General features: G+C 36.7%; 2 protein-coding genes across 4 annotated transcripts in view; both read left to right on the top strand.

Moving 5' to 3' along the window:
- Positions 1-15,204, top strand: part of LOC107088369 (zinc finger protein 706-like) — a 16,125-nt gene extending 921 nt beyond the window's left edge. The window contains exons 1-3 of one of the 2 annotated variants that reach the window (XM_015380497.1): positions 8,825-8,974; positions 13,856-13,991; positions 14,462-15,203. In XM_015380497.1, coding sequence (XP_015235983.1) covers positions 13,857-13,991; positions 14,462-14,557 — 231 coding nt within the window. In that variant the 5' untranslated portion in view covers positions 8,825-8,974; position 13,856 and the 3' untranslated portion in view covers positions 14,558-15,203. Of the gene's footprint in view, positions 1-8,824; positions 8,975-13,855; positions 13,992-14,461 lie in introns of those variants that run through there. The other variant, XM_015380496.1, reaches the window with a different exon arrangement.
- Positions 15,205-19,547: 4,343 nt separating this feature from the next.
- LOC107088371 (14-3-3 protein beta/alpha-B-like) lies at positions 19,548-27,285 on the top strand. Of its 2 annotated transcripts, XM_015380499.1 has the most exons (6): positions 19,548-19,696; positions 21,652-21,947; positions 23,170-23,293; positions 24,107-24,270; positions 24,852-24,947; positions 25,965-27,282. In XM_015380499.1, the coding sequence occupies exons 2-6, from the start codon at positions 21,657-21,659 to the stop codon at positions 26,043-26,045; spliced, it is 756 nt and encodes a 251-aa protein (XP_015235985.1). In that variant the 5' UTR covers positions 19,548-19,696; positions 21,652-21,656; the 3' UTR covers positions 26,046-27,282. The 2 variants fall into 2 exon arrangements, with proteins under 2 accessions (XP_015235985.1, XP_015235986.1); XM_015380500.1 differs by lacking the exon at positions 19,548-19,696 and having other exon boundaries at positions 25,965-27,285.
- Positions 27,286-27,719: the final 434 nt, after the last annotated feature.

Here is a 27,719-nt window from a genome sequence, read left to right as displayed (position 1 = left end):
AGTAAATTCTGTTGCCAGAATTTGTTACTTTGTAATTATTTTGTTTTTCATATTTATACATAAAGCAAAACAAACAAACCTTTATGATATACATATATGTATATCATATGGATTTGGTAGAAGGATTGACGGTTCTAGCCTCCGACTTTCAGTGTCGTGTTGTCCTTGGGGAAGACACTTCACCTGCATTGTCTACTGATGGTGGTCAGAGAGCCCGGTGGTGCCAGTGTATGGCAGCCCCACTTCTGTCAGTGAGCCCCAGAGCAGCTGTGGCTGTAGTGTAGCTTGCCACCTTCAGTGTGTGAGTGTTTGCGTGAATGGGTGAATGACTGAATGTAGTGTAAAGGGCTTTGGTCAAGTCTCCTGACTTGAAAAAATGCGCTATATAAGTACGGGCCATTTACCATTTTCTAATTAGGAATGTAAAGTTTAATGATTGCTTTGAATGATATTTAACTCAAACCTTAATGATATCATACCAAACCCAGGTTTTCAACAATCCAAGGGAACAAGGTATCTTAAACAAAAACAAGAACCTCTGTTACCTCATAGTTTCACTAAAAAGAAATATACAGTTTCTTTTTATAATTTCAAGCACCTCTGTGGGACTGAAACTGTTGATATAGTTTAGTGCAGGGTTACCAACCTTTTTATGAATAGGAGCTACTTCATGGGTACTGAGTCACAGGATGGGCTACTAATATTGACCTATGAACTGGAGGAGTCCGTGTTCACCTAAACTTCATAGATAATAAACATATTTCTATTGTTTCTTTACATTTCTAATTTGCCTCTAGATATTGTCATTTTCAAATCCCTGTAAATGCTTATATGTTTTAAATGACTGATATGATGAAACACTCTATAAATGATAAAGCATAACAGCAGCAGCAAAAAATAACATTCAAACTTAGTCCACTGGTAAGTTGCTCTGTTTTCATAAGATGCTGAGGGCACTCCATGTGGTCCTTGAGGGCCCCTTGGTGCATCACGGGGGTGACCCATTGGTTTAGTGGATAGATAGTGGTTACAAAAAATGAAAGCTGGATATAATTTGTGTTGCAGTGGTTACAATTTATTGCTAAATAATCTTTTTCAAAATGTGATAAAATAAAGCAAAATAAAATACATTTAAGAACAGAGATCAAACCAAAATAATTATAGGTACCCAATGTGTTTGAATCTTAGAAAGTAGATCATGGAAATGATTATTTCAAAAGCTTTGACCTTGTGAGTATAAATGTTCACACGGGCTGTAAGAAATGTCCACGTCAAGTATGAGCATCAACTTTCTGTCCAGACCATTTCATTTTACCAAGATGAATATAAAAAAATAAACAGAAGTTGAAACATGTGAAATGGCAAAAGCTCAAAAAGATCCACCATCCTTTGGATAGCCGAAAAGGTACATAATGGCAAAGGGGTGAAATTAATATTTATTTATTATTTCGTTAGTATATAAAACCAATTTCTTCCCCATATTCCTTTCCATAAATTTGAAAAATAACAATAAAACACAATTTATCAGATTAAAATGTTTGACTTTATTCACATCTACCAATTTCACCTTTTAACCCTCAGATGTTTTCAATGACTGACCTGTGTGTTTTTAGAGTAGTTTCAGAGCCGACCCCAGGCCTGCAGGAGGCCAGGAGCCCTGTCATTAGCTCATACAAAGCCATTGTCCTCTTAATGAAGCTATTGTGTGAAGAGATCCCAGTGCTTGGGATTACCCCGACTTTAGCAAACAATGGATGAATGTGTGTCTCTGTGATGCAGTGAGTATACCTGAGGTGGGGTTCAATCATTTGTGATCAATTATACTAAATTAGTCATTTTACCCCTTTTCTGTCTTATACCATTGTTTTTTTTTATGTATCTTTTTTATATAATTTCTAATTGATTAAATGGATCAAATAATCTTTGAGTGGTGCAAAGACAAAGTTTTAGATTGGTAAAATGCTGCCATGCACTTTTCAGACAAGTTTTTGTGAAAGGGTTTGCATTTCAAAACGACTTGAATGAATTTTGTTTATGAATGCCTTCAGTCTCTATATGGAAATACACTGAATTCTGTTTTAGGTTTAGTTTAACCGTCAGCAGGAGTAAGAGAGTGTCCACGTTTGCCGGCTTTGCTGAAGATCACCCGCTATCCTCCCTTGTCCAATTTGCTTTCCACAGCACCTGAGCTCATTCTGTAGATGTGTGTGTGTATTAGAGCAGGATTGCTAGATAAATACAGGTGGGGTTCTTTTCTTTCTGCTGCAGCAAGCTAAAGAGAGATCAACAAAACAGACAAAGAAAAGGAAGTTAAGCTGCTCTGTTCAAGTTTTTTTTTTTTTTTTTTTTTACTCTGTTTCTACTATTTCATAGTTTCCCAGTTAAATCAAACACAGGGATCTGTTAGGGTCTGTGCTTCAATTAGTCATTGGAAATTCTACATGTATTGAAAAAACTGACTACTTCTTTGAAGACATGAAAAAAATGGCACAGAGATTTTAAACTATTGATGAAACCACACACACAGTTCACACTGGCACTACAAAGATAGGTTAATTTACTTTTATACTGCTTTGTTTTCTCATGCAGTTTAAATTTTAACCTAAAACACTCATAGTTTCAAGACTTTGCTTTTGTATTTCTTATTTTTATTCATTCAGTTTATTTAGCCTATATTTTGGCTAAACTAACAATTATATATATATGCAATCAGACATAAAATACCTTAGAAGAATCACATTTACATCTCAAATTAAACAGTTAAAACTTTTCTTCTATTTCATCCTTTTTGAGTGTTTTTAATGAGCTAAGAAGTAGGAATTGATTCCCATTGTGCATTACGGCTTTGATTTGAAGCACATCAAATAAGAAAAAATTTAAAAAACTGCCCACCGAGGGTGGAACATAAAGAATTGTTGGGAGATACTATAAAAAGTCTTATTTACACTTGACTAAAGAATATATAGAAATACGTTGAAGAAGGTCTGGTGTAAGATGAGAACAAAGTTATATATCTTAATGTACATTGAAAATGCTATGTCTTACATTAAGCTAACAATGAACATCACTGTGATCGTAAAGAGTTATCCCCAAAGTAAAACATCAAGTCAAGTCAGCTTTTATTGTCATTTTCTTCATATGTACAAGACATACAAGGGAAATGAAATTACGTTTACTCTCTGCAATATACAAATATATATAATAAAACATGGTGGTGGCTGCATGATGCTGTGGGGTCAGTTTTCTTTAAATGGCACAAAGGAGTAGATCAAAGCTGATGGAGCCTCATTCAGTTTAATCGTGGATAAAAAACTATTTATAGATTATCCATGTGCCAGAAATGTCCAGTCATAGTCTGAATTTACATCTGATTGAGAATCTGTAGCCTGAAAACTAATGTTCAAAGATGTTCTTCATATATTCTGACTCATCTAGAGCTCATTTTTTAAGATTTCTTTGTCATAAAAATGTCTGACTTTAAATGTGAAAACAGACGCAAAAAGACTTGCAGAAACAAAAGCTTTAAAACCTTTAAAAACTGGTTTCTGAATACATAAAGCAGCACTGAGTAGCAGGCTGTGTTATTACTCTGAAGTCTGTTTGCTTTACACATGGATACAACAAGAACTACTTTTTAACAACAATTTGGAAAGTTCTTTGGATTACAAAAAAAACCCCAAAAATTTGGTTCATTTGTGTAAGAGAAGCTGAAAAGTTAGCGAAGATATTAGTTTTATTCTTTATCTAAATTAAAACAAGCAAATGTATGCAGTAAAATTGGTTAAAAATGGATGCATCTTGGGAAACGCTGCATATAATTCTGTAATATTGTTTATACAAGCTTTTCCACTGCACATTGAAAATTTGCCTGTGTAGTCTTTAGGTAAAGGACACATCATTGTTTAAAAATGGAAAAAAACAAATGTCTCATATGACTTGACAGCATCAGTTTAACTGCCCTCAGCTTGTTCTGTAGAATCAGCTTTGATACTGTATGGTATTGTTTTTGCTCTCAGTCTCCATGCATTGTTCTACCCACTATTATTTAATACAGAGATGCATTGTTAACTATACTCAGAAGGAAAAAAAAAGCTCTGCTTGACAAATCAAAATATATTTAAAGTTTCCCCCCTTATCTTCTTATTTCCCTGCATCACCTCCATCTGCAGGAATGTCCGTCGTGTGGGGGCAGGACAGCTGAAAGAGTGAGAGCGTCCGCCGTATAAGCTGTCACAGGCAGGCATGGGCAAGACGTGAGAGTGAGGGGCCACGAGGCCTCCAAATACCTTCCCCCTGAGCTGGAGTTTGTGAGCAGATACTCGTTCTATGACAGAGGTGAAAGGTGTATCCTACATACCAGGAGTGTTTTTCACAGTGGGAGAATCTTGTCTGGACTTGGCCAACCTTAGGTATCTGAATGGCACCACAGGGATGGAGACTTGTGCTGTTTAGTGAGAAGGGTTTGAGATGAAGATCAAGATGTTTGATTATAAATAAACACCTAGCGAAGATCAGAGGACTTAAAGTTAAATGCATGTATGGATATAATCACCTATATACAATTTGTCCAATCAAGGCCATCATAACTAAAGTCTCAACTTCTGTTTACCTTTTTTTAATATTTTCTTGATAAAATAAAAGATCCTTTTCAACAGTTATGTAAATAAAGAAAGCTTTTTTTAATAGTAAGCATCCTAATGTAACACAAACTGTAAACCTGAGTAATAACGATTCTATTTCAATCAGTTCATGCATTTTATGCGGTTCATTTAGACGTTTTCATCTATCTAATTTACTTTAATAATTTCACATTGATCATGTAGCTCTCAGAAAAATGTGTTTTTTTTGCTGCATATGTTTACAGGAGCAACATAAGTGTGGCCTCAAAAATTATATAAAGAAATATTTGGTTGAATTTTCACAACAGAATTATATTAAAATATTCAAAAATATGTTTTAAGAACAACCTTTTTTGTTGTTAGGTTAGAAATTATGTGGGGTTTTTTTCTATATCAGATAAAATTTTATGGAGGAAAATCTGTTTAATCTTTATGAAAGGTGTTATGGTTTTCCTTATTTTAAAACTTAAAACACAAATATACTGTTGCTTGTTTAAAAATGGAAGCAGATTTCCTATAGCAGATATTTAACAAAGATAAGAAGTTGTATTTTGATAAAAGATCATAATTAGTCAACAAAGCTTCAATATTTTTTTAGCTTTAAACAGCTTTTATTAAGCTGGCCTCGAGGCAAAAAGGATTCTTTGGATTTTGAAAGTTGCAGACATCTGGTTTAGATCAAAGCACGTCCATGTGTTAGAACGGCCTAGTCAAAGTCTAGACCTAATTCTAAGTTTGTTCATTGGACAAAAGCTCCATGCTGTCTGACGGAGATCAGGTATTATGGATTAGAGTCTGGGTAGGATGGGAAAAACTATAAAAACTATAAAAACTGTTTTACCCAAGTCATATAAAGTCAGAATCATCTATACTCTAGTTTGTGATGCTAATGTAGCAAAAACGTGTGGAAAAGGTTGAAACAGTATAAAGATAATGATAAGGTATTAGCATCTTATAACATATCAACAGAACCATGCTTCATAAATCTTTTAATCTTTTTGTATTTAAGAGCTTCATCATGAATAGTTTAGAATATATTTACAGTAGAGTGAGCTTTGTATATGATAGATGCATTATCATAACAGTTTAGTTGCTTGGTCAGGCAGGAATAACCTGTCTGGAAGATTGAAATTCTGCTGACTTCACCCACAAACAGACACAACTTGCACAAAAATCAGAGAGCTGCTGCTGTTAGTGAGCTGTCACCACCTTCACAATCACCCTCTGTCCCACTGGGTTACATCTGACTGACCCTAAAACCTTGCCTCTCCCTGTGTTTCAGTGGTTTTCAGGTATGGAATGAACCTTTTCTCCCCCTAAAGACATGGTTCTCCCTCTCTGGCTCGGCTACAATGACCCCAAACCACTCAGAGGTCATCCATGGTTAAATGGTTAATTTTATTCAGTTTCTTCCCATCCACGTGGGTGCACTACTCATCCTGATCAGGCCTTGTGTACAGCCTGACTGGTCGGGCAGCATTGTGGCATGTTGCAGCAACAGCAACCTGTGGCAAAACCTGTTAGTTTGGAAAAAAAAGGGAAAGTGGGAGCATGAGAGAGAAAGAGAGAGAGGAAGTGTCTGACAGGGAAGGTGAAATCCTACTTCCTCTTCCTTCAACAGCCTGTATGAAAGCAGGGAGGTCACATTCAGTCCTGACAGATGCTGTTTGGTGTCTCTGTGGCCTCCTGCAAAAATCTTATAAAACAAACTGGAACCAAATAGGAGGGGATAAAGAATCTGGCTGTCTGTGGCAAGCCCCTGCTCATTCATAACCACAAAGCCCTGCCAGATAATACTCTCCCCTACGCTACTCAATAGCTGACACCTGCAAGATTTGCTTTCACTCAAGCCCTAAGGCTGGACAACCCCACCCCAAAACCTTTAAGCAAGCAAGTCCATGCACAACATCCTCCAGGGTGGTGAAGGGGGATCCTGAGCAGTCTGTGGCTTTTCTCATCTTTCCTCCCCTTCCCTTCTTTCTTTGTTTCCACTTTTGACTCTGTTCTTTAAAACATAATCACATCCTTCTCTCGAGAGAGATATTTTCTCCCCCTCGTTGACAAAAGAAGTGAAAAAGCAGAGGTGTGATAGTGCGTGTGTGTGTGTGGGTGGGGGGGTGGCGGAGGAGGATGCAGAGAAATACAGGAGAGTTTTCTCACAATGATAAGGTTTCTCCTATAAGGAAATATTCACACCCATCTGCCAAGAAGATCCCACAATTGGTCATTAAAAAAAATGTATATATTAGAATATACTCTGAGTGAATCTTCCTGATGTTGATCCAGACAGCTTGTCTCTGTTTGACTCATGTGATAACTGGAGCTGGGCTTTATTTACATATTAGCTGAATTTAGTCAAATGCGGAGAGTCTATGAAGAGCTCCACTGTTCCCACCCACAGATCCAAACCACTGTCCCACAGAAAGTTGAGATGAAGATCTAATGCAGTCATTTCAGCCACTTATGTTTACTTTTTGTTGTTGGGATTCAAAACAAATGTCACCAAGTTAGCAGTATTGGACTGTAGTCCTACTGCACAGATGCCCTCTAGTGTAAGTCCAAGGGAAGCTCTAATGTATAAGTCTCATGTTTAGATGTTTGTTTTTTTATGTGTGTGTGCATACCAATCTGGAAAATGTTAACTCATACTTTATTCATCTCACTATCATCTAAACTTAAAAAAAAAACACCTTTTCCTGCAATTAAAGGCTTTGACAATTTTATTTTTTTAGTTTTGTTCAACAACAAACATATTATGGAATATTTTAATAAAAATTAGTTTGAATTCGGTAAAATCACTGAAAATCTAATATGTTTAATTTAAAAAGTCTTACATGATTTTTATATTTAAAGAAAGACAGTTTCATTATCTTTTTTATTTGTCTTGTTCTAGAGAGACCTGTGGAGCCACAAGTGGCTCTTTAGATTCTCTGCAATGGCTCTGAATAACTGTCTAGAGGGACATAAGGAAGCAACTAATGCAGTGTAATACCAAGCGTCAATTTTAGAAGCTTTTGAAAGTTTTTTTCAAGAATATTTGATAAAATTTTCAAAACTTTGAAAATATCAGAAATACTTTTTAGGTCTGCTTTTCTTGTCATTAGCTGTGCAGTTATGTGATTTGTTTTTTCCAAATCAAATAATATCCTATGAAAGAAAATCCATACTTCGTCTTTAAGAATCTTTTTCTGTTTCCTATTTTGAAAGCTAAAATGATAACACATGAATAAGTGAAAATGAAATATTCTCATTTTTTAATACTTTGTTCTGTACAAAGTTGAATGTACTGACAACAACATCACACACAAAATCATTATTGATTATTTAATGAAGGCCTGGATTTGGAGTCAAAGACAATTTTAAAGTTGAAAAAAAAAAAAAACAAGAACAACAAAAAAAACAAGGCTGATACAAGAGCTCAAAATGAGGCTCAGTATTGCGTGTGGCCTCCCTAAAACGCCTGGGTATGCTTCTGATGAGGTGGCGGATGGTCTCCTAAGGGATCTCTTCCTCCATATCTGGACTAAAGCATTTACACAACAGCATGTGAAAATAATTGTAATTCAATGTTGCCTCCTAAGTGAAAGGTTTTTTTTTTTTTCTAGAATTATTTATTAATTAATTAATGAATGTTATTATTGATATTCAAAATCAATATTTTGATTTTGCTAGATCATAATTTAGTGTTTTTTTTTAATTCATTATTACGATTTTCAGTTTGTGTTATTTGAATTACTAGTCTAAATTTAATATTTTCTTTTATGGGAGCGCAATGGTGTATACTGCGATATTGTGTTATTTGCTCATCTATTTTTATTTGGAAAAAAAGAAAAAATTGTTTTGAAACGTTTTACTGTAGAACAAAGAAAGAAAGAAAGAAAGAAAGAAAGAAAGAAAGAAAGAAAGAAAGAAAGAAAGAAAGAAAGAAAGAAAGAAAGAAAGAAAGAATCAGAATGCGAAGCAAACAATGTGCGCCACAAGGGGGCAGCATTCCATCTGCTAAGTAGTTGTTTCCCAGGAAGGCTATTTCCGCCAATGTTTTCTGCTGCTTTCACGGTCCCCTCCAAACATCGAAAAAAAAGTCAAAACTTGACAATGTCCATCATGAGTCACGTCGAAACGTTATTTTACTTTATTATACTATAGAAAATAATTAGTTTTCATAATCATAAAACTTCAGTGACATTTTGTCCTAATGGTCTTATCAGTACAAGATTTGGAAAATGCGACTGCCAGCATTTTTTAGTCTTGCGAGAGTCTTTGAACGTAGCATAGACGGTAACTCCTTGCCCCTGGGAAATCAGCAGCTGTCACATTTCTGAGTTACAAACGACACGTTCTTTCGTGTTTCAAAGGTAATGTATTATGTCTTCATTAATAACCTTGGCTTTTAGTGTTAGGTAGGCAATGTTAATAGCTTACGAAAGCTTTTAGGTAAGTTAACTTCATGTGGTTAACCAGGTTTTCACACATTAAGCTAATAACCGTCTCTTAACTGCTAACAGCTCGAAATAAATAACAGAAAAGGTGTTAATTTCGGTCGTCAAGAAACCTCAGAAGATATATGTGGAAACACGTTTCCTTGGTGCTGGAAACAATGTTTTAGTTTGGTTTATTATGAAAGAACACCTTCAGTTAGCTAATGCTTGCTACATGTATAATGCTAATTAGTTACTCTACTGTTAATAAGATACACCGAAACTACCCATTTATTTATGGATAATTTATCACCATGCCCAAAGGAACTGTTTAAGATGAGCTATTCTAAGGAACTGTCAAACGTTGTCACTTATGACCAAATACAAAGGTTAGATCAAATAACAGGGACTGATAAAAGTTGTAATGACAACAGGTTGGAGTCACTTAATGTCTGAGTTTAAAGTCTGGAGTTTAAATGCAGGATTTATTTTATTGTTTTTTTTTTTTAATAATTAGTTTTCTCTAACAACTTTTAAGTTACAGGTATAAGTCTATCATAAATTTGATTATAATCGAAAAGCTCCCATTTATCAGATTTCCTTTTAATACAGGAAGTAAATGTTACTTAATATGTTGATTCATTACACAGAGAGCTTTAAACTTTGAGGTTTTTTTTATGTGGTTATACAGTTAAGAGATATTACACAAATAAGTTAATTTCAATAATTTTAATATAAGATTACATATATTAGACAGTTTTTAGCACTTTTGCCTCACAGCAAGAAGGTCCTGGAGTTAAATCAGGATCTGATGTCTTTTTGCCTGTTCTGCCCATGCATGCATGAGTTTTCTTTGGGTCTGCAGCTTCTATCCAGAAATCCGAAACATGCCAGTTCAAGGTGTTTTGATGCAGGGTTTGTTTCTCCATGGTGGACCAGTAAACTGTGTAACCTGGACCCTGGCTCTTGCCCATTGACAGTGGAAGATAGGTACCGTGCCAGTAAGCCCTATGAAGACAAGCTGCTACAGACGTTGGCTGGTTGAAGAAAAGGGACTTTTTTTCCCGCCATGATATTTTAGGGCTTACATAATCCTGTGGAAAAGGGAGACACCCTTCTAAAGCAGGTTAAATCATAAGGGTTTTGTTAAGTGATCCTTCTTTTCAGTCCTGTATTCAGGTATAAACATGGAAAGTTGAGAGGAAGGAAAAAGTTTTTCATAAAAGGTACAGAAGTAACAAGGGTGACTACAAGCTTGAGAGGATGAGGTGAAGCAATCCCACTCACGGTCATTTGGGGAGAGAGAGTCTTTTACTTGGACTGTAGAGAAAGGGCTGGAAGGTTGCTCGGTCTTCCAAAGACTTCCTTCCACGTTTACTTTAAATGTCGAAATCTCAGAGTCTAGAAGAAGAGAGACAGAACCCAGTGTAGATTGAAATTTCCAGAGCGAATTATGATCTAGGGACCTTTGTCATGTGCTGCACTCCGAAGCCAATATCAGGAAATCCTAGAACCGACATTAAGTTATCCTTGGTTCCCTGATCCGCTCACTATTTCTGAAGAGTGACTTTTTCTCTGATTGTTTTCAGGCTAGAACACATTAGTGCACTTATTCAAACAAAATTAGCCCCAGACTAGCATTGAGTGAATATACTTTACAATGCATTTACATAATTTGCATCAGGCTCCCGCTTGTTTTTATGAAGATAAAAAAAAAAAAGAACGAGTGACCCTAAATTTAATTTTAAGCCATATTGACACACTGATAATAATGGTTAACAGCTCAGCTGTGGATTTATCCCTGCTGATATTTCTTTGCAATATTTAGTAATGATATTGTCCACTGCAGTTTTTTTCCTAATATCATGCAGTCTAAATTGCATAAATATTACTGAGAACGAAAATGTAAAACAAATGGATTTTTAATGAAAACATGAGCTAGATCAATAAATGGATGTCCATTCACCCATAATGTATACTGGCTGAACCCTGCAGGGTTGCAGAGGGGGTGCTGTCTGTCTACAGTAGGCATTGGGCTAGAGATCAGTCCATCCTGGAAAGGGCTACTATCAATCCAAATAAAGTTGACCAAATGGTTATCTAAGCTAGAGATCTGTTATAGAAACCTGACAAGTTGTCTCCTTTTTAGAGGAAGCTAAAAACTCTAAGAAGATATCTTAACAGTAATGTGTTCTAAAGCTGCTTGATCTTAAATCAGGGTATAAACATTATAGTTTAATAATTTTTGTTCAACATTGTTGCATCAAAAGGCATAACCAGTTTGCATTTGTTTTAAGGAAAAGTCCGGTCAGCAAGAAATATAGTCAATGGATCATTATTTATACCTAAATCTAATACGTTTGCGGTGATTTAATGAATTTAGCGTCAATCAGTTAAAAAAATTAAAAATAATAATTCTGTATATGATCAGAGTCTGGCAGCGGCCATTTTTGCCTAAATATAGAAACGCCATTGAAATTTGCAAGAGCTAAAGTTGCTGACAATGCCCACGTGCATGGCAGTTGGATGTTTTAATACATCAGGTAAAAGTGGGAAAAAATGTGTGGTTTTATTGCCAACTTAAACATGGAGGATTTGCCATCAAAAAAAAAAACACAATATATAGCAAACTTTTCAAAAATGAATGGTTTCAAGATGACTTATAGCTCATTGTGGCAAACTCCAGATACAGCACTGGGAACTTGCTCAACAGTCGATACCGCATCGTGACATCACAGACTGGTAGGTGGCAGTAGTGTTCTTTCACAAACATAGATGCCTCCAGTAAAGCACATTCAAATGAAAATTACTCTTCATTAAAAAACACTGATTATTCATTGAACATTATGTAATAATTTTATATTTAAAGTACTTTCAGAAGTTTGAATTCTGAATATGACCGGAGTTTTCCTTTAACACCCTTGAAAGAAATATTCACAGTCACTTAAGTTTGCATTTTTATTTGACCCTTTTCAGAAAGCTATTTTATTATTTTATTACTCTTACATTTCAAAATAAAATGACAGCATTGCCTTCACTGAAGTATGTATTACAAAGTTTTGTATTTATTGAAAGGCTTTTATGTTTCAAGAGTTCACCTTGGGCAGTGTTGTTGTATACCTTTTAGCATGTTTATGATCTTTGCATCTGTTTGCAAAACGGCTTCTGTTTATATTAAAATCTGTTTAGAGCGGTTCTTCTTCTTTCTTTTTGGACTCTTTTACATACAGAAATGGTTCGGTTACACTGACCAGAGATTTACAAATCATTCTCTAAAATACACACAAGATCATGATAAATTATGATAAATTTTTGCCATATCACCCACCCCTACATCACAGGATATTTTAAAGAGAGACATGTTTATCTAAGCTACATTTCTATGGATTGTGGAAGCAAGCTTGAGTTCCTTGAGAGAATCATGCATTCTCCTGGAGAACAAAGATGCTATAGACAAACCTAAGACTTTCTTACTGCAAGGAGAGTGTGCAGCTTATCAACTACTTTTATTTTCCTTTTTTGTACATGTTTTAAAGTAATTTTAAGAAGTCCTTTTTGTTGTTGCTGTTGTAAAAGGAATATTTTAACTATTTAACTTAAGACCACTTCACTAAAATCATTTTATCATCAGGCTTAAAAAGGCTCCAAAAGAAAAATGAGTAAAAAAAAAAACAGAAAAAAAAAACTGTTCAGGGATGCTCTTATCCAGACCTTCAAAAAGCATAAAGTAGTGTTGATAAAAAAAAACGTCCTGCACCTTGTTCACAGAATCTTTTAGTGGAATAATTATGTTAGATGAACTGTAAAATTCTCTCTACAATAGCAAAGAAAATTGGAAACACAACAAAATAATAAAATGTTCTGGAACAATGCTTCATTATTTACCGGCCTTTTGGCTTTATGGCCTCACAACTGTTATCAGAGGAGAATCTAACCTCCACCAAGGCCAGGTCAGATGGTAATGGCTCGCTTTTCTGTCTTGACTCCTCATTCCTGCATAGCAACACCTCAAAGGATGTGTCTGAACCTGGTTCTCCTGGTTGTGGTTTAGAAAAGTCTGCTTCTAATATCTTTACAAGTTAAAACCATTAATATATTTTTTGTGTAAATGAAATTGTTTAGCCCCAGATATTTAATAAGAAATGTTAAAATAACTTGTGTTGTTTTATGCATGGTTATTCTCCTTAAAGAAGTGCTTCAGGGTGAGAGGAAGGCTAGGAAACGAGTATTTATCCCCAATTGGCATGGGTACAGCTTGCAGCATGGTTTCCAGACAGCACAGGAGCCAAAACACGATGTGATAAGATCTATTCATTTGTTTATGTAACTGTTCACCAGTGTGCACTTGTAGCATCAAGAAAGGTGAGGAGGTGTTTGCAGACAGAAGAGAGCTACAGCTAATACAGGCTAGTTTACAGCAAAGTGGTCGTCCCATGGAAATAACAGACAGATGAAACATAGATTTGACTAAAGGAAAAATATTAGCTGATGATGGAAGATAAACAAGAAGAAAACATTGTTAAGAAATTATCAACATAAATACAAATAAATGTAAAGGATCAGAAGAGTTGTGTTTAAAAGGGCTGTTTTAAATAGTCTGAACCTTTATGCTTTTGTCTGATCTTAAAGCCCCAAATTCAATCAGTCCCTCCCAGATCTCAGCCCCCAAAGAAAACTGTACTGTATTTTAGAACCTAACAGACTGTTGACCATTTCATTCATCTTCTTTCAGCTTTTATGATGCTTCTTCTCCTATCTATGATTTAACATTTCCACATCCTTTATTAATCCTTAATTAATCCGCTTTTTTTCCCACAGCATGGCACGTGGGCACCAGAAAATTCAGTCCCAGCAGAAAAATGCCAAGAAGCAGGCAGAAATGAAGAAAGCCAAAGGTCATGATCAGAAAACGGCCGCCAAAGCAGCTCTGGTGTTCACCTGCAGTGTCTGCAAGGTACGTCTGGCACCACAGACCATTGGTTAATCAGGCAAACTCTTATTTATGGAGCATTTTGAAGCACACCTAAAAATACTTGATAAAATTGTGGGGATTATGCAAGAGGAAGAACAGACAAAATGAAACTAGGAAATGCATTTCTCCTACTTGGAAATAAATCCTAAAATTGTAATTTGAGTAGTTTGACCCTTCAAATGGTTGTTGTTTGCGTTTAGCTTATTACATTTTTACACTTGGTGTGATCTTTAGCATTAGCTTCATATTTGTCACCCAGAAAGTCAAAAACAAAAGCCTTTATTAAAGCTTAATTTGTAAGAATAGAAGTGTCGGTGTGGCTAAACAAATCTGCTGTTTGTCGGCTAATAGCTTCATATAATGATGCTACAGGTCAACATGACAACCTAATAGGTTAAAGTTCAGTTTAATATTTACTTGGTTCATTTTATGACATTTTTCTTTCCATTCAGTCACAGATGCCAGACCCCAAAACCTTCAAGCAACACTTCGAGAGCAAGCATCCCAAATCCCCCCTGCCCCCGGAGCTGGAGGGAGTGGAGGCATAAACAACCTGGATTTGATAATGAAGCCTCCGATTTAGCTCTGACCGCGCCGACAAGAAATGATTTGACGTTGCCAACATGACCGCCTCCTGGAAGTCCACTGCTACCTATGTGCTTATGTTTAATGACATGCACCACTAAATCCAACTGGGGTGTGACTCCAGGGCCAATGTAAACCTGTACATTCAATAGGCCCAGTCTCACTGCCTTCATGTTTTTTACGCCTATTTCTTCTATTGCTTTGAAGGAACAATCAAACATTAACTACATCCCAGATTAGATAAAGTGACTTATCCTAACAAAGCAAATTGGTTTGGCTTGGGTGGAAAATTCATGCGTTTGTCTTTGCTGCTGTTAAAAATGACCTAGTTTATTTTAATTGTACTTTGAGTGTTCTAATCAAATGGAGGCCTGCACACTGTAAATCCTCCCAGCAGCTCTGTGTGCCCTGCTGTACTGCAATCGTCCATCCAGCTAATCAGAAATTCACGCTTGGTTGTAAAATGTGAAACTTTGCCAGCTGCCCAAGCTGCTGCACAGATTGTTAGTAAATTAATTGATAGTGGAGATTGCTGGCAATATCTATGTGCCTGTAAAATGAATGTACGCTCCAATAATGTATCATACCATTTTAATAAAACTTACTTTGTTACATATGTGTTTTTTTTTTGGCAAGAAATCTCTTGTCTGACAATTGCATGCAATCATCATAGCTGTAAATCTCAATAATAATTGTTTAATAATTGATTGAAGTCATAATTATGATGGGTTTTCTCCAACTATTGCAGAGAGAGACATGGCATGAATAGTTAGCCTCCTTAGTCATGAACTCTTGTGGCTTACCAATCCTATAGCTCAGGGTTTCTTAACCCTGATCCTCAGGGTCCATTGTCCTTAATATTTTAGGTGTATCTGCCGCTATATACCTGATCGTAATGTAAAGGGAATTAGGATTTTGCAGCATATGATGGCTGCTGAGGATGTAATGCAATCATTTGAATCAGATGTGTTTGAATTTTGACAGATGACTCTGAGTACCAGGGTTAAGAAACCATGCTATAGAAGATATGAATGATGGCAATTTGGCATTTCTGCGATCTTCCCGATATTGAACCACACTGAAGCAGTTTAACGACACCTTGGGAAACCATTGTAGGTGCTTTGGGTTTAGTAGAAGATTTGAGTTAAAAACAATCATGCCCTGATCAATTTGGGCTGATTTCCCACAGTATTCTATTGTCTGTAGTCCTGCTTCAGTGAGTTTTATAATCTGGAAGCCCAAATTATATAAAAATAAAACATTTATTTTAATCCTTTAAAAGTATGTAAATCTATTTGTTGTAAAGGTCCTGTATCTAATCTTAACCAACTGAACATCTTTCAAATTACCTTAATGTAATTTATGACTTCTTTTAAATTGTAAGTTTGTGCAGAAATATAATCCTTGCTGGCTTTTAACAATCCTGTTCTTATGTATCTTTATCATTACTCACTTTGAACATCAACCTGTAAAAAAAAGTTAGCTTGTCATTGTTTTTCTTGGTAAATATTCACCAATGTGGGCAACTCTGAATTTTTGCTTTAAGCTTCAAATTGATGATGAAGCCACTGACTCCCTCTTGGTCCACGCTTGCTTTAACTGGCCTCAACGTAGATGGTTTTCCACTTCATGACAGGCTCAAAGCTTGTTTTGTTTCTGGGTTGTTCTTGAACATCCTAAAAAGGTCCTTTCATCTGAGGGCAACAGCTTGGGTCAGATGGGTGAGGCTTAAAACACTGATACTACGATAAAAATCTTTTGGGAGTGGATAAAAAAATGCTTGCATTTGTCATTTTAAAAAGTCTGAACCTTATACGTTTTCTTCTTGTTAATTAAGACCAGGGGTCTGCAACCTTTCATATCCAAACAGCCATTTTTCCCCCAAATCAGACTAGAGTAGCACAATACTACATGACTAGTTAATCAAACACAACCTATAGTTTTTATTAAATATCTGTCATAGGGATTCTGTTGACATCTTGAACAACCAAAAGTGTATTGGTATTTTTAGCTTTTAAAATAATGATAAAACACATAATTTCCAAGCTAATCCGAAGAAAAAAGGCTCTAAAAACATACTTCTGATTTTTAATGTAATTCTGTTGTGAAGATTCGTTTTAAATATTCATTATAAAAACACTAAAGCTCCTGACTGGTGTTTGTTATTAAAGTAAATTACCATAGTTAGTTCATGTTCTTTTTTAGCCTCTATAAAGAGCCATTATATTGGGTCCAAAGAGCCACATGCGACTCTGGAGCCGCAGGTTGCAGACCCCTGACTTAGATAAGCTTAGTTTTAAGATTCTAAGCAACTTTCTAAAGGACATTAAACTAAACATACTGAAGCTATATCCATATATGTAAGCTTATGTTATAATAACCTCTGTTGAGTGAGATAATACAGAATAAATTGAATTTGAGTGCATAAACAGTCCAAAATGAATATGACAAAGATGATCAGTGAGTATAAACTTTGCACCATGGAAGCATCTACTGTGTTCTGATGGTATGTGGTGTGGATCATCCACTTCTGTTTGCACAGTGGCTCAGTTGATCGCTCTGTTGCATTGCAGCCAGAAGGTTCTGGGTTGAATCTCTCTTCTAGGCTCTTCAGTAGAGTTTGCATGTTCTTCTCATACATACGTTGGTACAATGGCGTCCTTCGACAGTCCAAATCATAACTGTTAGGTAACTTGGTCTCTCTGACTGATTAATCTGTCACCCTAAAACATTAAAACTACAAAGACATTGCTATCCTCTTAACTGAATTGAAAAGAGCACCAGACGTGTGTGTATGTGGTTGTTGGGCGTGGTTGTAGTTCAGCTGTATAGCAGAGGTGATGCAGTGCATCAGGGAGGGGGATTGGCACAAGCTGCGTTGCGTTTCTGATCAGTCTCTCTGTTCATAATTACAGTAACATGTTGAGGCCTGGCAGCGTGGACAACCCACAAGATCCACAGCATTACCAGACTTGTGTGTTTCAAAACAGGCCTGCTCGAACCACAGGTTAAGGAACACCACTGCTTTTTGGAGCTTTTCTGGTCAAACTTTTTTTAAGGACTTCAACTCCCACCAAATATGTGTGGAAGAAAGCCATATTGCAAATCACCCTAAACATAACATCCTTTCAGTGACAGCTGGTCTGAGCTGATGGAATATAGATGGAGCTAAATACAAGGCACTCATGAAATAAAATCAACATTGGACTTCAGACTTCTATTCTAACAACAACCTTTAATGTAGTGCCAGAGATATCATTTCAATAAAAGTTTATTTAAATGTTAATGCTTGAAAATTATTGATCAAAGGGATTATTCTGTAATCTGACAGAGCTTTAGTTATTTTGCACTGAAAAATAAATAAATAAATAAAAAACAATTACTCTGTGCAAAGCTGTCATACCCCAAAAGATTTGCTGGTGATATTGCACCAAAAAGTGTTTTGACACATATCAAATAATACTAAGAACATGCTATCCTTTTGATAAAAAAAAAAGACAAACATATATTTTTTTACTTAACTATTTTCTACTAGTTGTACCATTTGCTTTCAAAACTCCTCTTGTGAGGAATAATAGTAGTTGGTAAACCACTAAAAGAAAATAGAATGTTTTGCTGCTTTTTGCTTTAAGGGCTTGGGTGAGTCGACTCTGTGAGTCACTGCCTGCATTGTTTCAAGCAGAATTCACATCCTTCCTTCCCATCTGTAAACTTGTGAATGAAACAATACCACACCTGATCATTCATCCAGACATGGGGAAAGAATGAAATTAGGGGGGTAAAAAAAACAGCTTGAGTAAATAAATTTAAATAGGTGAATATTTGACATATTTAGGTGAGGCAATTCTCTCCAAATATTGGAGCACCTATTTTCAGCTAGTTTCTCTGTGCTTGCAGTCTGCTGATAATGAGAAAAATAGAACATGCTTTTATTCAGATCAGTTAAACTTTGAGGAAAGCAACTAAAGTCAGGGACATGCCTATCCATGATAGCAATAATCCTCCTCCTCATGTTGTTTTAGAATGATCTTGCTCCAGTGTCAGAGTATTAGTCATTTTCCAGCTTCTTCTTGCCTGCCTCAGCAAACCTCAAAATCCAAGGCACACCCTTTGGAAAACCTAACTACAAATCACTATTGCACTGTTGAGTCTCAATTCTTGAAGCTAAACCAGTTATTCATCCAGTCAGGAGCCCAGATGATGATCCTGCACTATCCTCCCTATTCTATTACACCCATAGCAAACCTGTGTCTGTGATTACACCCATCTCATCCTACTATACATGGTGACAAAAGTCAGACATGTTTGGAAGAACTGGAAGAACAAGCAATAGGCTCCCCTTAGGCAAAAAGAGAAAGGTATTTGAACACGTGCCATGCAATCAGATTTTACTATATATTTTTTTGCATTCAAAAGGTGATATATATATATATATTCTTTTAAACAAGAAAACAGCATGAATTTGTAATTATGCATTTGGCCATAATATATTGTATGTATTTAAATGTTTTTAACATAACAACACAGTTGTTATTATGTAAACTGAAACATTACTAATCCTTGTTTTAATTTCGTCATATTTTAGGCTCAATTTATTTATATAGTACAGAAGAGTATTAGGGCAACTAAAAAAAGGAAAAAAAGTTAAATGATTCTTAAAATGTTTATTTCAGTTTAATATGGGGAAAAAATCTAACTTTATTCTCAGAATTCTGACTTTTTTCTCAGAATTTCTGACTTAAATCTCAGAATTCGGACTTTTTTCCCATATTAAACTAAAATAAAATTTTAAAATAATTTAACATTTTTTTTATTTTTTTCAGTGGCCCTAATCCTCTTCCGTAATATAGCTATATCTCCATGAAACGGAGATTTTGTTTTGATTTTTTCGTGAGCGCAAAAAAAAGTCCACATTAGCCAAACAGTGGTAAAAATTGGCCTGAAAAATGTGGTTGCCCAGCAACAATACTCTGACGTCATCCGTCCCAACGCGACCCTGCTGCTCTGCGTTTGATTGGAGGGAAACCCCGTGGATGAGCGGGAGAGATCATCAGCTGTGCGGCCGTGGCAGCAGGAGCGACACCGTTTATCGACATTCACAGGTCAGTTTTACGTCTTGCTTTTTCCTTTATTACATCCGATGCGTTGTGTTTTTTCCCCCACCCCAATATGTCGATGAGATTCCACCGCACACGGTGAAAGTGGCTCCCGGCTTTGCGTCGGTCTCCGTCTTTGTCGGACGTGTAGGTGGAAGTCATTGATGCTCCGTTGCTCAGTCATTGTTTGCTCGCCGTCTGCTGAATGGAAGCTCCAATTCGCTGCTTCTTTGTGGCGTTTATTCTTACATTTAGCGTCTCAAGAGGATAGCTTGTGGGTGTGTCGAACCCGCATTAGTGAATGAAGCCAATTTTTAACCGAGCGGTTATAATGAGAAACGTCCGCAGCTCTGTTGTTTTCCCGGAAGGCGAAAAAGGGCGTTCACTGTCAACTGAAGTAAGCTATGGTCCCCCCTTTTTTATAAATATCGCAGTTAAGCCATTAAAAGCATTTTGCTATTAATCACTTCCTGTGCTCACGCGTATAATTGTGAGAGACCGAAAGTATTTTATTGTTTTTTCTTAAAGGCAGCACTAACGTAGCCGGACCTTGAGGCAGGTGTGTGAGAGCGAGCTGAAACTGGGTGGGCGGCATTCCTCAGAAGGGCGCAGGTGTGCGCTGGGAAATCTGCCTTAATGGTGTGATTTTTGAGAAACATGGGATGACTCATGGGGTTTCTTATATAACATTGATTGACAATCTGAATTTTGTTGAATGGAACATCCTGGTCATTCACATTAAATATTAGGTCGAGCTGAAACAACAGGGTTGCATCCGACTCCCCCCCCCCAGCTAAATCACTAGGAGATCACTGGAGATCCTTGCATCTTATTCTCATATTGTTAATTAATAGCCTTTGTTGGTCAGCATGTGATATTGACTTTGCTAGAAAATCAATTAGTCACATATTGGATAGCTGCATCTGCTTACAGTGTGCTGCTGCTTATGTAATGCATTCAGAGGAAGGATGTAGAAAATGTCTTTTAAGATGCTGTAGTAAGCTTTAAGGACAGTTTGTGACTGATCTTTTCATTTACAAAGCTTGCATTTGCCATCTATTTATGCAGATGCAATTTTTTACTGAATAAAAGGAAAAACAAGTTGTCATTACACTCATATATGAATTGTCTTGCCTCCACTTTTAAAAAATATATTTTTGGCACATTTTGCAAAAAATTAAGTAATGTTGTAAAACACCATGGATTATATAATTGACATTTTTTGCAATAATCTCAATCCCATAAAACTGTCATTGTTGTCACATTATAGAAATCTTTGCGGTCCATGCTGGTTCTTCCCTTTCTGCTGAGGTTTGCAAAAGGTTTTTTCAGTTTTTCCAGATCCAGCATGCTTAAAAAAGCCAAAATACCTTTGCATCAATTTGCTCCTTTAATAACCACCAACCTGATGTGGGTCCAAATTACTGTCCTGTAAACTTTTTATTTCCGTTCATAGAAAATTCAAGTAGTGATCATCTGGCCAGAGTTTTAGCTTCTGAGTTTTGACAACAGGCTAAATTAATACCATTTGAATTGCTTCCTATATTTCTATGCTTCCTTGTGTAAATCAGTCTGCGACAAGACAATGGAGTGGATGTGAGTGATACTAGTAATAAACTCAAATTCGCTCATAAAGGTTTTGAAGCACTGGGATTGGAGCCAATGTCAATAAGTAAAGGCAATTTGGCTTTAGCTTAAGCAACAATATCAGAAGGAAGAATAGAATATCCTTTATTGTACCTCAAAAGGTGTTTAACCTGTATTAAATAACAGCCTATCTATTGTGCATGTCTCATAGTAATGTAACACGTTGGGTGTTTTGTCAATGAGTAAGTTGTTACTTAAAAGAGAACTAAATGTTTACTTCCATTGAAAAGTTCCCTAATTCACTGTCCGACCTCACTGGTTCCTGTTTGTCCCTGACTTCCTCTCCTCTATCCTTCCTTCCTCGGGCCACACAGAAGCCATGGCAGACAAGTCCGAGCTGGTACAGAAGGCCAAACTGGCCGAGCAGGCTGAGCGCTATGACGACATGGCCGCTGCCATGAAGGCCGTCACTGAGGAGGGCTCGGAGCTCAACAACGAGGAGCGAAACCTGCTCTCAGTGGCCTACAAGAACGTGGTGGGAGCCAGGAGGTCCTCATGGAGGGTGGTGTCCAGCATGGAGCAGAAGTCGGATGGCACCAAGACTGCGCTGGCAAAGGAGTACAGGGAGAAAATCGAGAAGGAGCTGAATGACATCTGCAAGGAAGTTCTGGTAAGAGCAAAAAGGTTATTGAGGGTGGAGGAAAGAAAGTGACTATCCTATGATTATTGTAAAATTCAGATGGAGTTTTATTAAATCTAAAGCTATAGACAACTGGGCCCAGTCATCTCATCTGAATTTACAGGGCTTCAAAATATTTTAAGCACCTAAGATTATCTTAGTGCTAAGAACATCTTTTATGTTTTGTTTTTCTTTAGTAGTTTTAAAAGATAAATTTGTGTTCTGTCAATGATTCACATGTAAAGCAAGTAGTGACATCTACTGGCTGTATGTGATACTTAAACGAGAAATTATTTGGAGTCTAACATGAAGAGAATAACGTTTTCTCTATTAAAACGCTTCATGAGCTGTTGCTACAAATTTGTTGCTTTTGAACTTTTCGGAGAAATAAATTTTAGTTTGGAAGATTGTTGTTTCTAATGATTCTGTAACAGATTAGCTGATTATTATCATTGGCAGGGATGTTCTTGGGTTCTGATTTTAGAACATTTTATACTGGATTTTCTTTCATTTGTATGTAGATGTTTTTTGAATATTTACCTTGCCTGACATAGTTATGTCCAAATTTGTACATAATGGAGGGGCGACCCCCTGAGGTTTTCTACATTTTTCACAAATTAACATCAGAAAATGTTATCCTTCATTGATACCCAGCAACTGTTACTATGAGAGTGAATAAAATCCGATGTTTGCCATAAGGCAACACAGACCCATCTTGGAAGAAAACCTGCTGGATTCTAGCAAAGAACTGAGACTGGAGTGAATGCTCACATTCCTGCAGGACAACTACTCAGAACATACAGACTGAGCTACAAAACTGCTCAATATCAACCAGCAGAACTTTACACACTCCTTAATTGTGAAGGACTGCTTTGGTTCAGTATATAAGGAGCTATCAGGATTAAGGTGCAATGCATTAAGACCTAGCTTTCCAATAATATGACTGCTCACTTGGATGGACTTTCATTCACCTTTTACCCACAACTGATATGAATCATAGTGACTAATTATAAATGCCATAATGATGAATCTAAAATCTGATGCTCCAAAGACTGTCATTTTTTAATTGCAGCTAAACAAATTTCTGTTTATACAAAAATTGGCTTTTCCTAAAGTTCTGTCTACATGTTTTAGTGGATGTGATTCAAAAGTCTCTGCTTATGATCCATCTAAATGAACATGTAAATTTAAAATGTTACCCTTTGCCCTGCAGGACCTGCTTGACAAACATCTGATCCCCAAAGCTACTCCAGCTGACAGCAAAGTCTTCTACCTAAAGATGAAGGGAGATTACTACCGTTACCTGGCTGAGGTGGCAACCGGGGAGGACAAAGAAAGTAAGTTCTGCACTAAGAGGGAGGAATGAGTTCATGTAGTTATACACAGTTACGGTACTGTATTTAAGCCAAGATTCATCTTGTATTTGTGTTTCAATGCTGCTCTGTTGGATGCATAAGCTAAATTGTCATTCTCAGGTGTTTATGGGCAAACTTACATCCACTTTGTTGATGTACATCTGTCTGCTATAGTGCAGGGATGGGCTGCTGCATTGCAAGCAGCATCATGCTGTTGGCTGCTTTTAATTGCCTGGAGATTTATTTGTATTCTATCAATTAAATAAACTAAAAAGGTGCGAGTTATATTATTCTAGAAAGTGTAGTTTATATGGAGGTCCCTGTGGAAGGCTAAGGGAATGGGTTACTTCCTCTGAAAATCTATAATGCTCCCCTTTTGGTGAATACCAGCCCTGTTTAGTCATTGATCTAGATTTCTCCTGCCTGGATTTCCTGTTGTTAATCAACAGGAAATCCAGGGCTGACTATGTAGCAAGTTAACTGATTTCAAGGCTTGTTGTCACATTTATGTCTATAAAAAATATTTGAATGCTTGTTTAACTCCAAACAAAAAAGAATAATTCTATCTCAGTTAAAAGGATATGAACTTATTCTTTACTGTTTTTAGAGCAGGTCATGTTAACTTTGTTATATCCTTCGTTTTTTTTTAGATTCAATAAATGGATGTATGTTTAAGTGTTGGAGTAATTTGATCCATGTTGATATCTGATCTATAACTGCAGTTTTGTGGCCAAACGTTTCATCCTCTTTTTGATTATCTGCATCTTCACTAGACTTATCTTTCTCTTTATAAAGCCATCATCAATAACTCACAAGAGGCCTACCAGAAGGCATTGGATATCAGCATTAAAGAAATGCCTGCCACACATCCCATCCGCCTTGGCCTCGCTCTCAACTTTTCTGTTTTCTACTATGAGATTGTCAACTCGCCTGATAAGGCCTGCCAACTGGCCAAATCGGTAAGAATCTATTTCAAATAAGGGATTTTGGTCTGCGGGGTTTTAAGAACATGGATATGTTCAGCCAGGGAAACATTAGAAACATGCAGGACTGCGGCTTCACTCCTTTTGACTGCATCATAGTTTTTAAACTTGATTTGTGCTTAAATAAGATATTTTACCCATAGTGGAGGCAATGTTCATATCCCCCCTTAATATGCTAACTATCAGACTGACCCAGTGGTGTTGCTGTGATTCACCTGCAGCTGCCGTAAAACGGCTAAACACAAGAGCAGCAATGCTGCATTTTATTAGGAAGAAACTGGACTACACAGCATCATGACTTAGCAAAGTCTGCTAATAATGTCTTCTAAAAAGTAGTCAGTCAATTCTGAAGTGAGTAGAAATCATGAAGTAGCATCAAAACAAATCTGTTTACATTGACTTCAGTTGTTAAATCCAATCTTGTTTCAGCCGTCTTGAATAATTTTACAACTGTTTATTTTAAGGGGAAAACTAGTTTGGTTAGCATTCATTTATTTAGTTTTCCGTTCTGTTTGTTTACTGTTTACTTTAAATATGGCTTCCCTCATGCCCTGCAGGCGTTCGATGAAGCCATAGCCATGCTGGACACACTCAACAGCGACTCCTACAAAGACAGCACACTGATCATGCAGCTGCTCCGTGACAATCTGACTGTGAGTGACCAACTTCTTTAAGTCCTTTAGTGTCTTGCAAAGAGATTCACACTCCTGCTGACCTTTTCAGACAGAACAGCACTAGTGGATTTTATGCAATAGATTAACACAAAGTAGTGTATAATTGAGAAATGGAATTTATGGAATGTATGGCTTTTAAAATGGACCAAATCTTAAAATTGAGTAATTTCTTAGTATTCAGGTCTCTTGAATCAATAATTTGTAGAATCAGATTTTGCTGCAATTTGAGCTGCAAGCTTTGGCCTGTGACTCTAAGCTGTGTTCATTTTTGTGACGGATTTGTAAGACAAAACTCCAACCCTTAAAATTAAAAGTACCGTTGGAAATGTTAGTAGTTCGATGAGAGCATAAATAGGCCGTGTCTGAATATCTGCCCTCAATCACTATATAGAGCGGGTACTATACAGTGAACCTTATTCTGAACTAGGTTAACTCAATGTTCGAGAGATGATCATAACTTTTCGCTCCCTGTTGGTCACGTGACTTGGCCTCCCCGCATGGTGCCTGCGCCTTCTTTGTTTCAGCTGTTGCTACCAGAATGCGGGCCGCTGTGATAACAAATCCCAATATGCTTTATGGGGGGGAGAGCTCTCGCAAAGCATTCTGGGATATACCTGCTCATCTAGTGACCATTGATGATCAGTACTTTTCAAGGTGCATTGTGGGAAATTTCGAAACCACTACTTTTTTCATCCACTAGACTTTCGGACACTCATCTGATATGATGTAATCACTATATAGTGCCCTATATAGTGATTAGGGCAGACATTTGGACACAGTCAGTCTGGATTTCTACCATTTAGCTGACAGTCTGTTGCTCTGGATTTTATTTCTCAGTATCTGTGTAAAAGAGGCTGAATTAAATTTTAATCTTTTTTTTTTCCCCCAACTTTGTCATTTTGTTTATCTTTGTTGGATAAAACTGAAGCTTGTGGTTCTAAAGTGACAATGTAAAAAGGTTTGGTTTTATTCAACCTTGTAATTCCTTTGTTGCAGCTGTGGATGTCTGACACACAGGGAGAGGGAGAGGATGAAGGAAAAGAGACCGAGCAGGAGCCGGCAGCCGAGAAGAACTGAATCGCAGAGGGGAAAACAGGAGAAAAATAAACACATTTTTTACCTCTCACCAGCCTAAGTTGTGTGCTTGGTTGTGTGTGTGTGTGTGAGCACATACATGCAGATATGTATGTTTACACTCCAATGACTGTGTAAAAGTACGGGATGTGTGTGCAGATCCATTGAAGTGCGTGTGTTTGGCATGAGTGTATGGTAACTGTATGAACACCTCCACAGAGAAAAGAATGAAATAGACTTGATTTCCTTACCAACATCATTTTTCCATAACCCTGTGTTATTTTTTATTTTTTTTTGCCTTGAGTTTGTCGGGTTTAGATCTGCCCCAATAATCTGTACTATTTATCAGTGTAGCAAACTGCTGCTGTTGCAGGAAAACACACCTCTAATCTGTTTCTGGAGAGTTCCTGTTTTTACTTGAACTACAATAACCTTTGTGACACATTAGTCCACTAAAGTTTCTCTGAAACCACTGTATAGAATACAGCGAGTTTTCTAAACGTCCAATCTGACAGTAAGCAGTGATTGTACGCTGTTCCTCGTAAAGATCTGTCTGAATAGTGCTTGTATGCATCCCGCCCTGTTGGTGTCCAATGTAGCCGGTAGCGTGTTAATGGATGGTACATATTTCAGGAAGGGTTTTCTGTTTGAACAACCACTTACACTTTGGTCCATTTGTTGAGTGACTTATCAACTGAAATGTGTAATATTTGATTTCTTATAGTTTTGCATACCACATAATAAAGCTAACAGCCTACAATGATTACATCTTGTTTAAGAAATGGCTTGATACTGTAACTTTTTGATATTTTAACTCTTCAGTGCTGTGGAGGATACTTTATGCCATGTGCTTTTATGTGGCTTTCTACTCTTTTTCTATTCAGGTATTATTTTCTCTTAATTTCCTGTGTTTTATTCCTGCAGACTTTTTCTCAGTGGGGGGTTAGGCATGCTTCTCAACAGGCAGTTTTGGTTTAGGATTTAGCTTTAACCTCATGTTTTATTGTAACTTTTTTTTTTTATGGGAGTACATCATAAAATGTGGAGTAAAAATGAGTATCTAAATAACGTCGTAGAAAGCTTCATTAAAGTCATTTCGTAGTTGCATAGTTGTGCCAGTCTCTTCGAATTACAGTATCTTGGTTTAAAAAGGTGGGATACAATATTCAGAATTTGCAAGTAACACATTGAGTGCATTCTTTATGTGCTTTCTTGTAAGTGGAATTAAAACAATTCAAACTGAGTCTCCTGTTTTGTGTTTTTTTTTTTTTTTTTCATTGTATCAGATTATTGAAATGTTTGAACCACATCCACTGTTAAAGCCCTCATATCAATGTATTGTATCATGGCATCAAACAACAAAAAGTTCAATGTATATTTGTTTCATTATGTGAGATCCTGGGCTGTAAAAACAAAACTAAATTCGTTTGCACTTCTGATAAGCAGGTTTACAAGTTTGCATTGTTATAACGGGAGTCGAAAATGCATAAGAGTTTAAACAAGGAGCAAAACTTATTTTCATTCATGCTAGCTGGAAAAAAAGATTGAATCCTCTGTTGCAGCATCTTTTTTTTTAACAGAAATGCTGCCCCCTGTCGATGGTTGCTGGTAGCTCTGGATCTTATGACCAAAGAGAAAGTACAGCTTGCCTTTGAGATGCAATACTTGAGCCTACAC

Source organism: Cyprinodon variegatus, unplaced genomic scaffold (assembly GCF_000732505.1).
Source record: "Cyprinodon variegatus isolate N-32 unplaced genomic scaffold, C_variegatus-1.0 Scaffold216, whole genome shotgun sequence".
Classification (NCBI taxonomy): Eukaryota; Metazoa; Chordata; class Actinopteri; order Cyprinodontiformes; family Cyprinodontidae; genus Cyprinodon; species Cyprinodon variegatus.
This window is presented reverse-complemented; position numbering and strand designations above follow the sequence as displayed.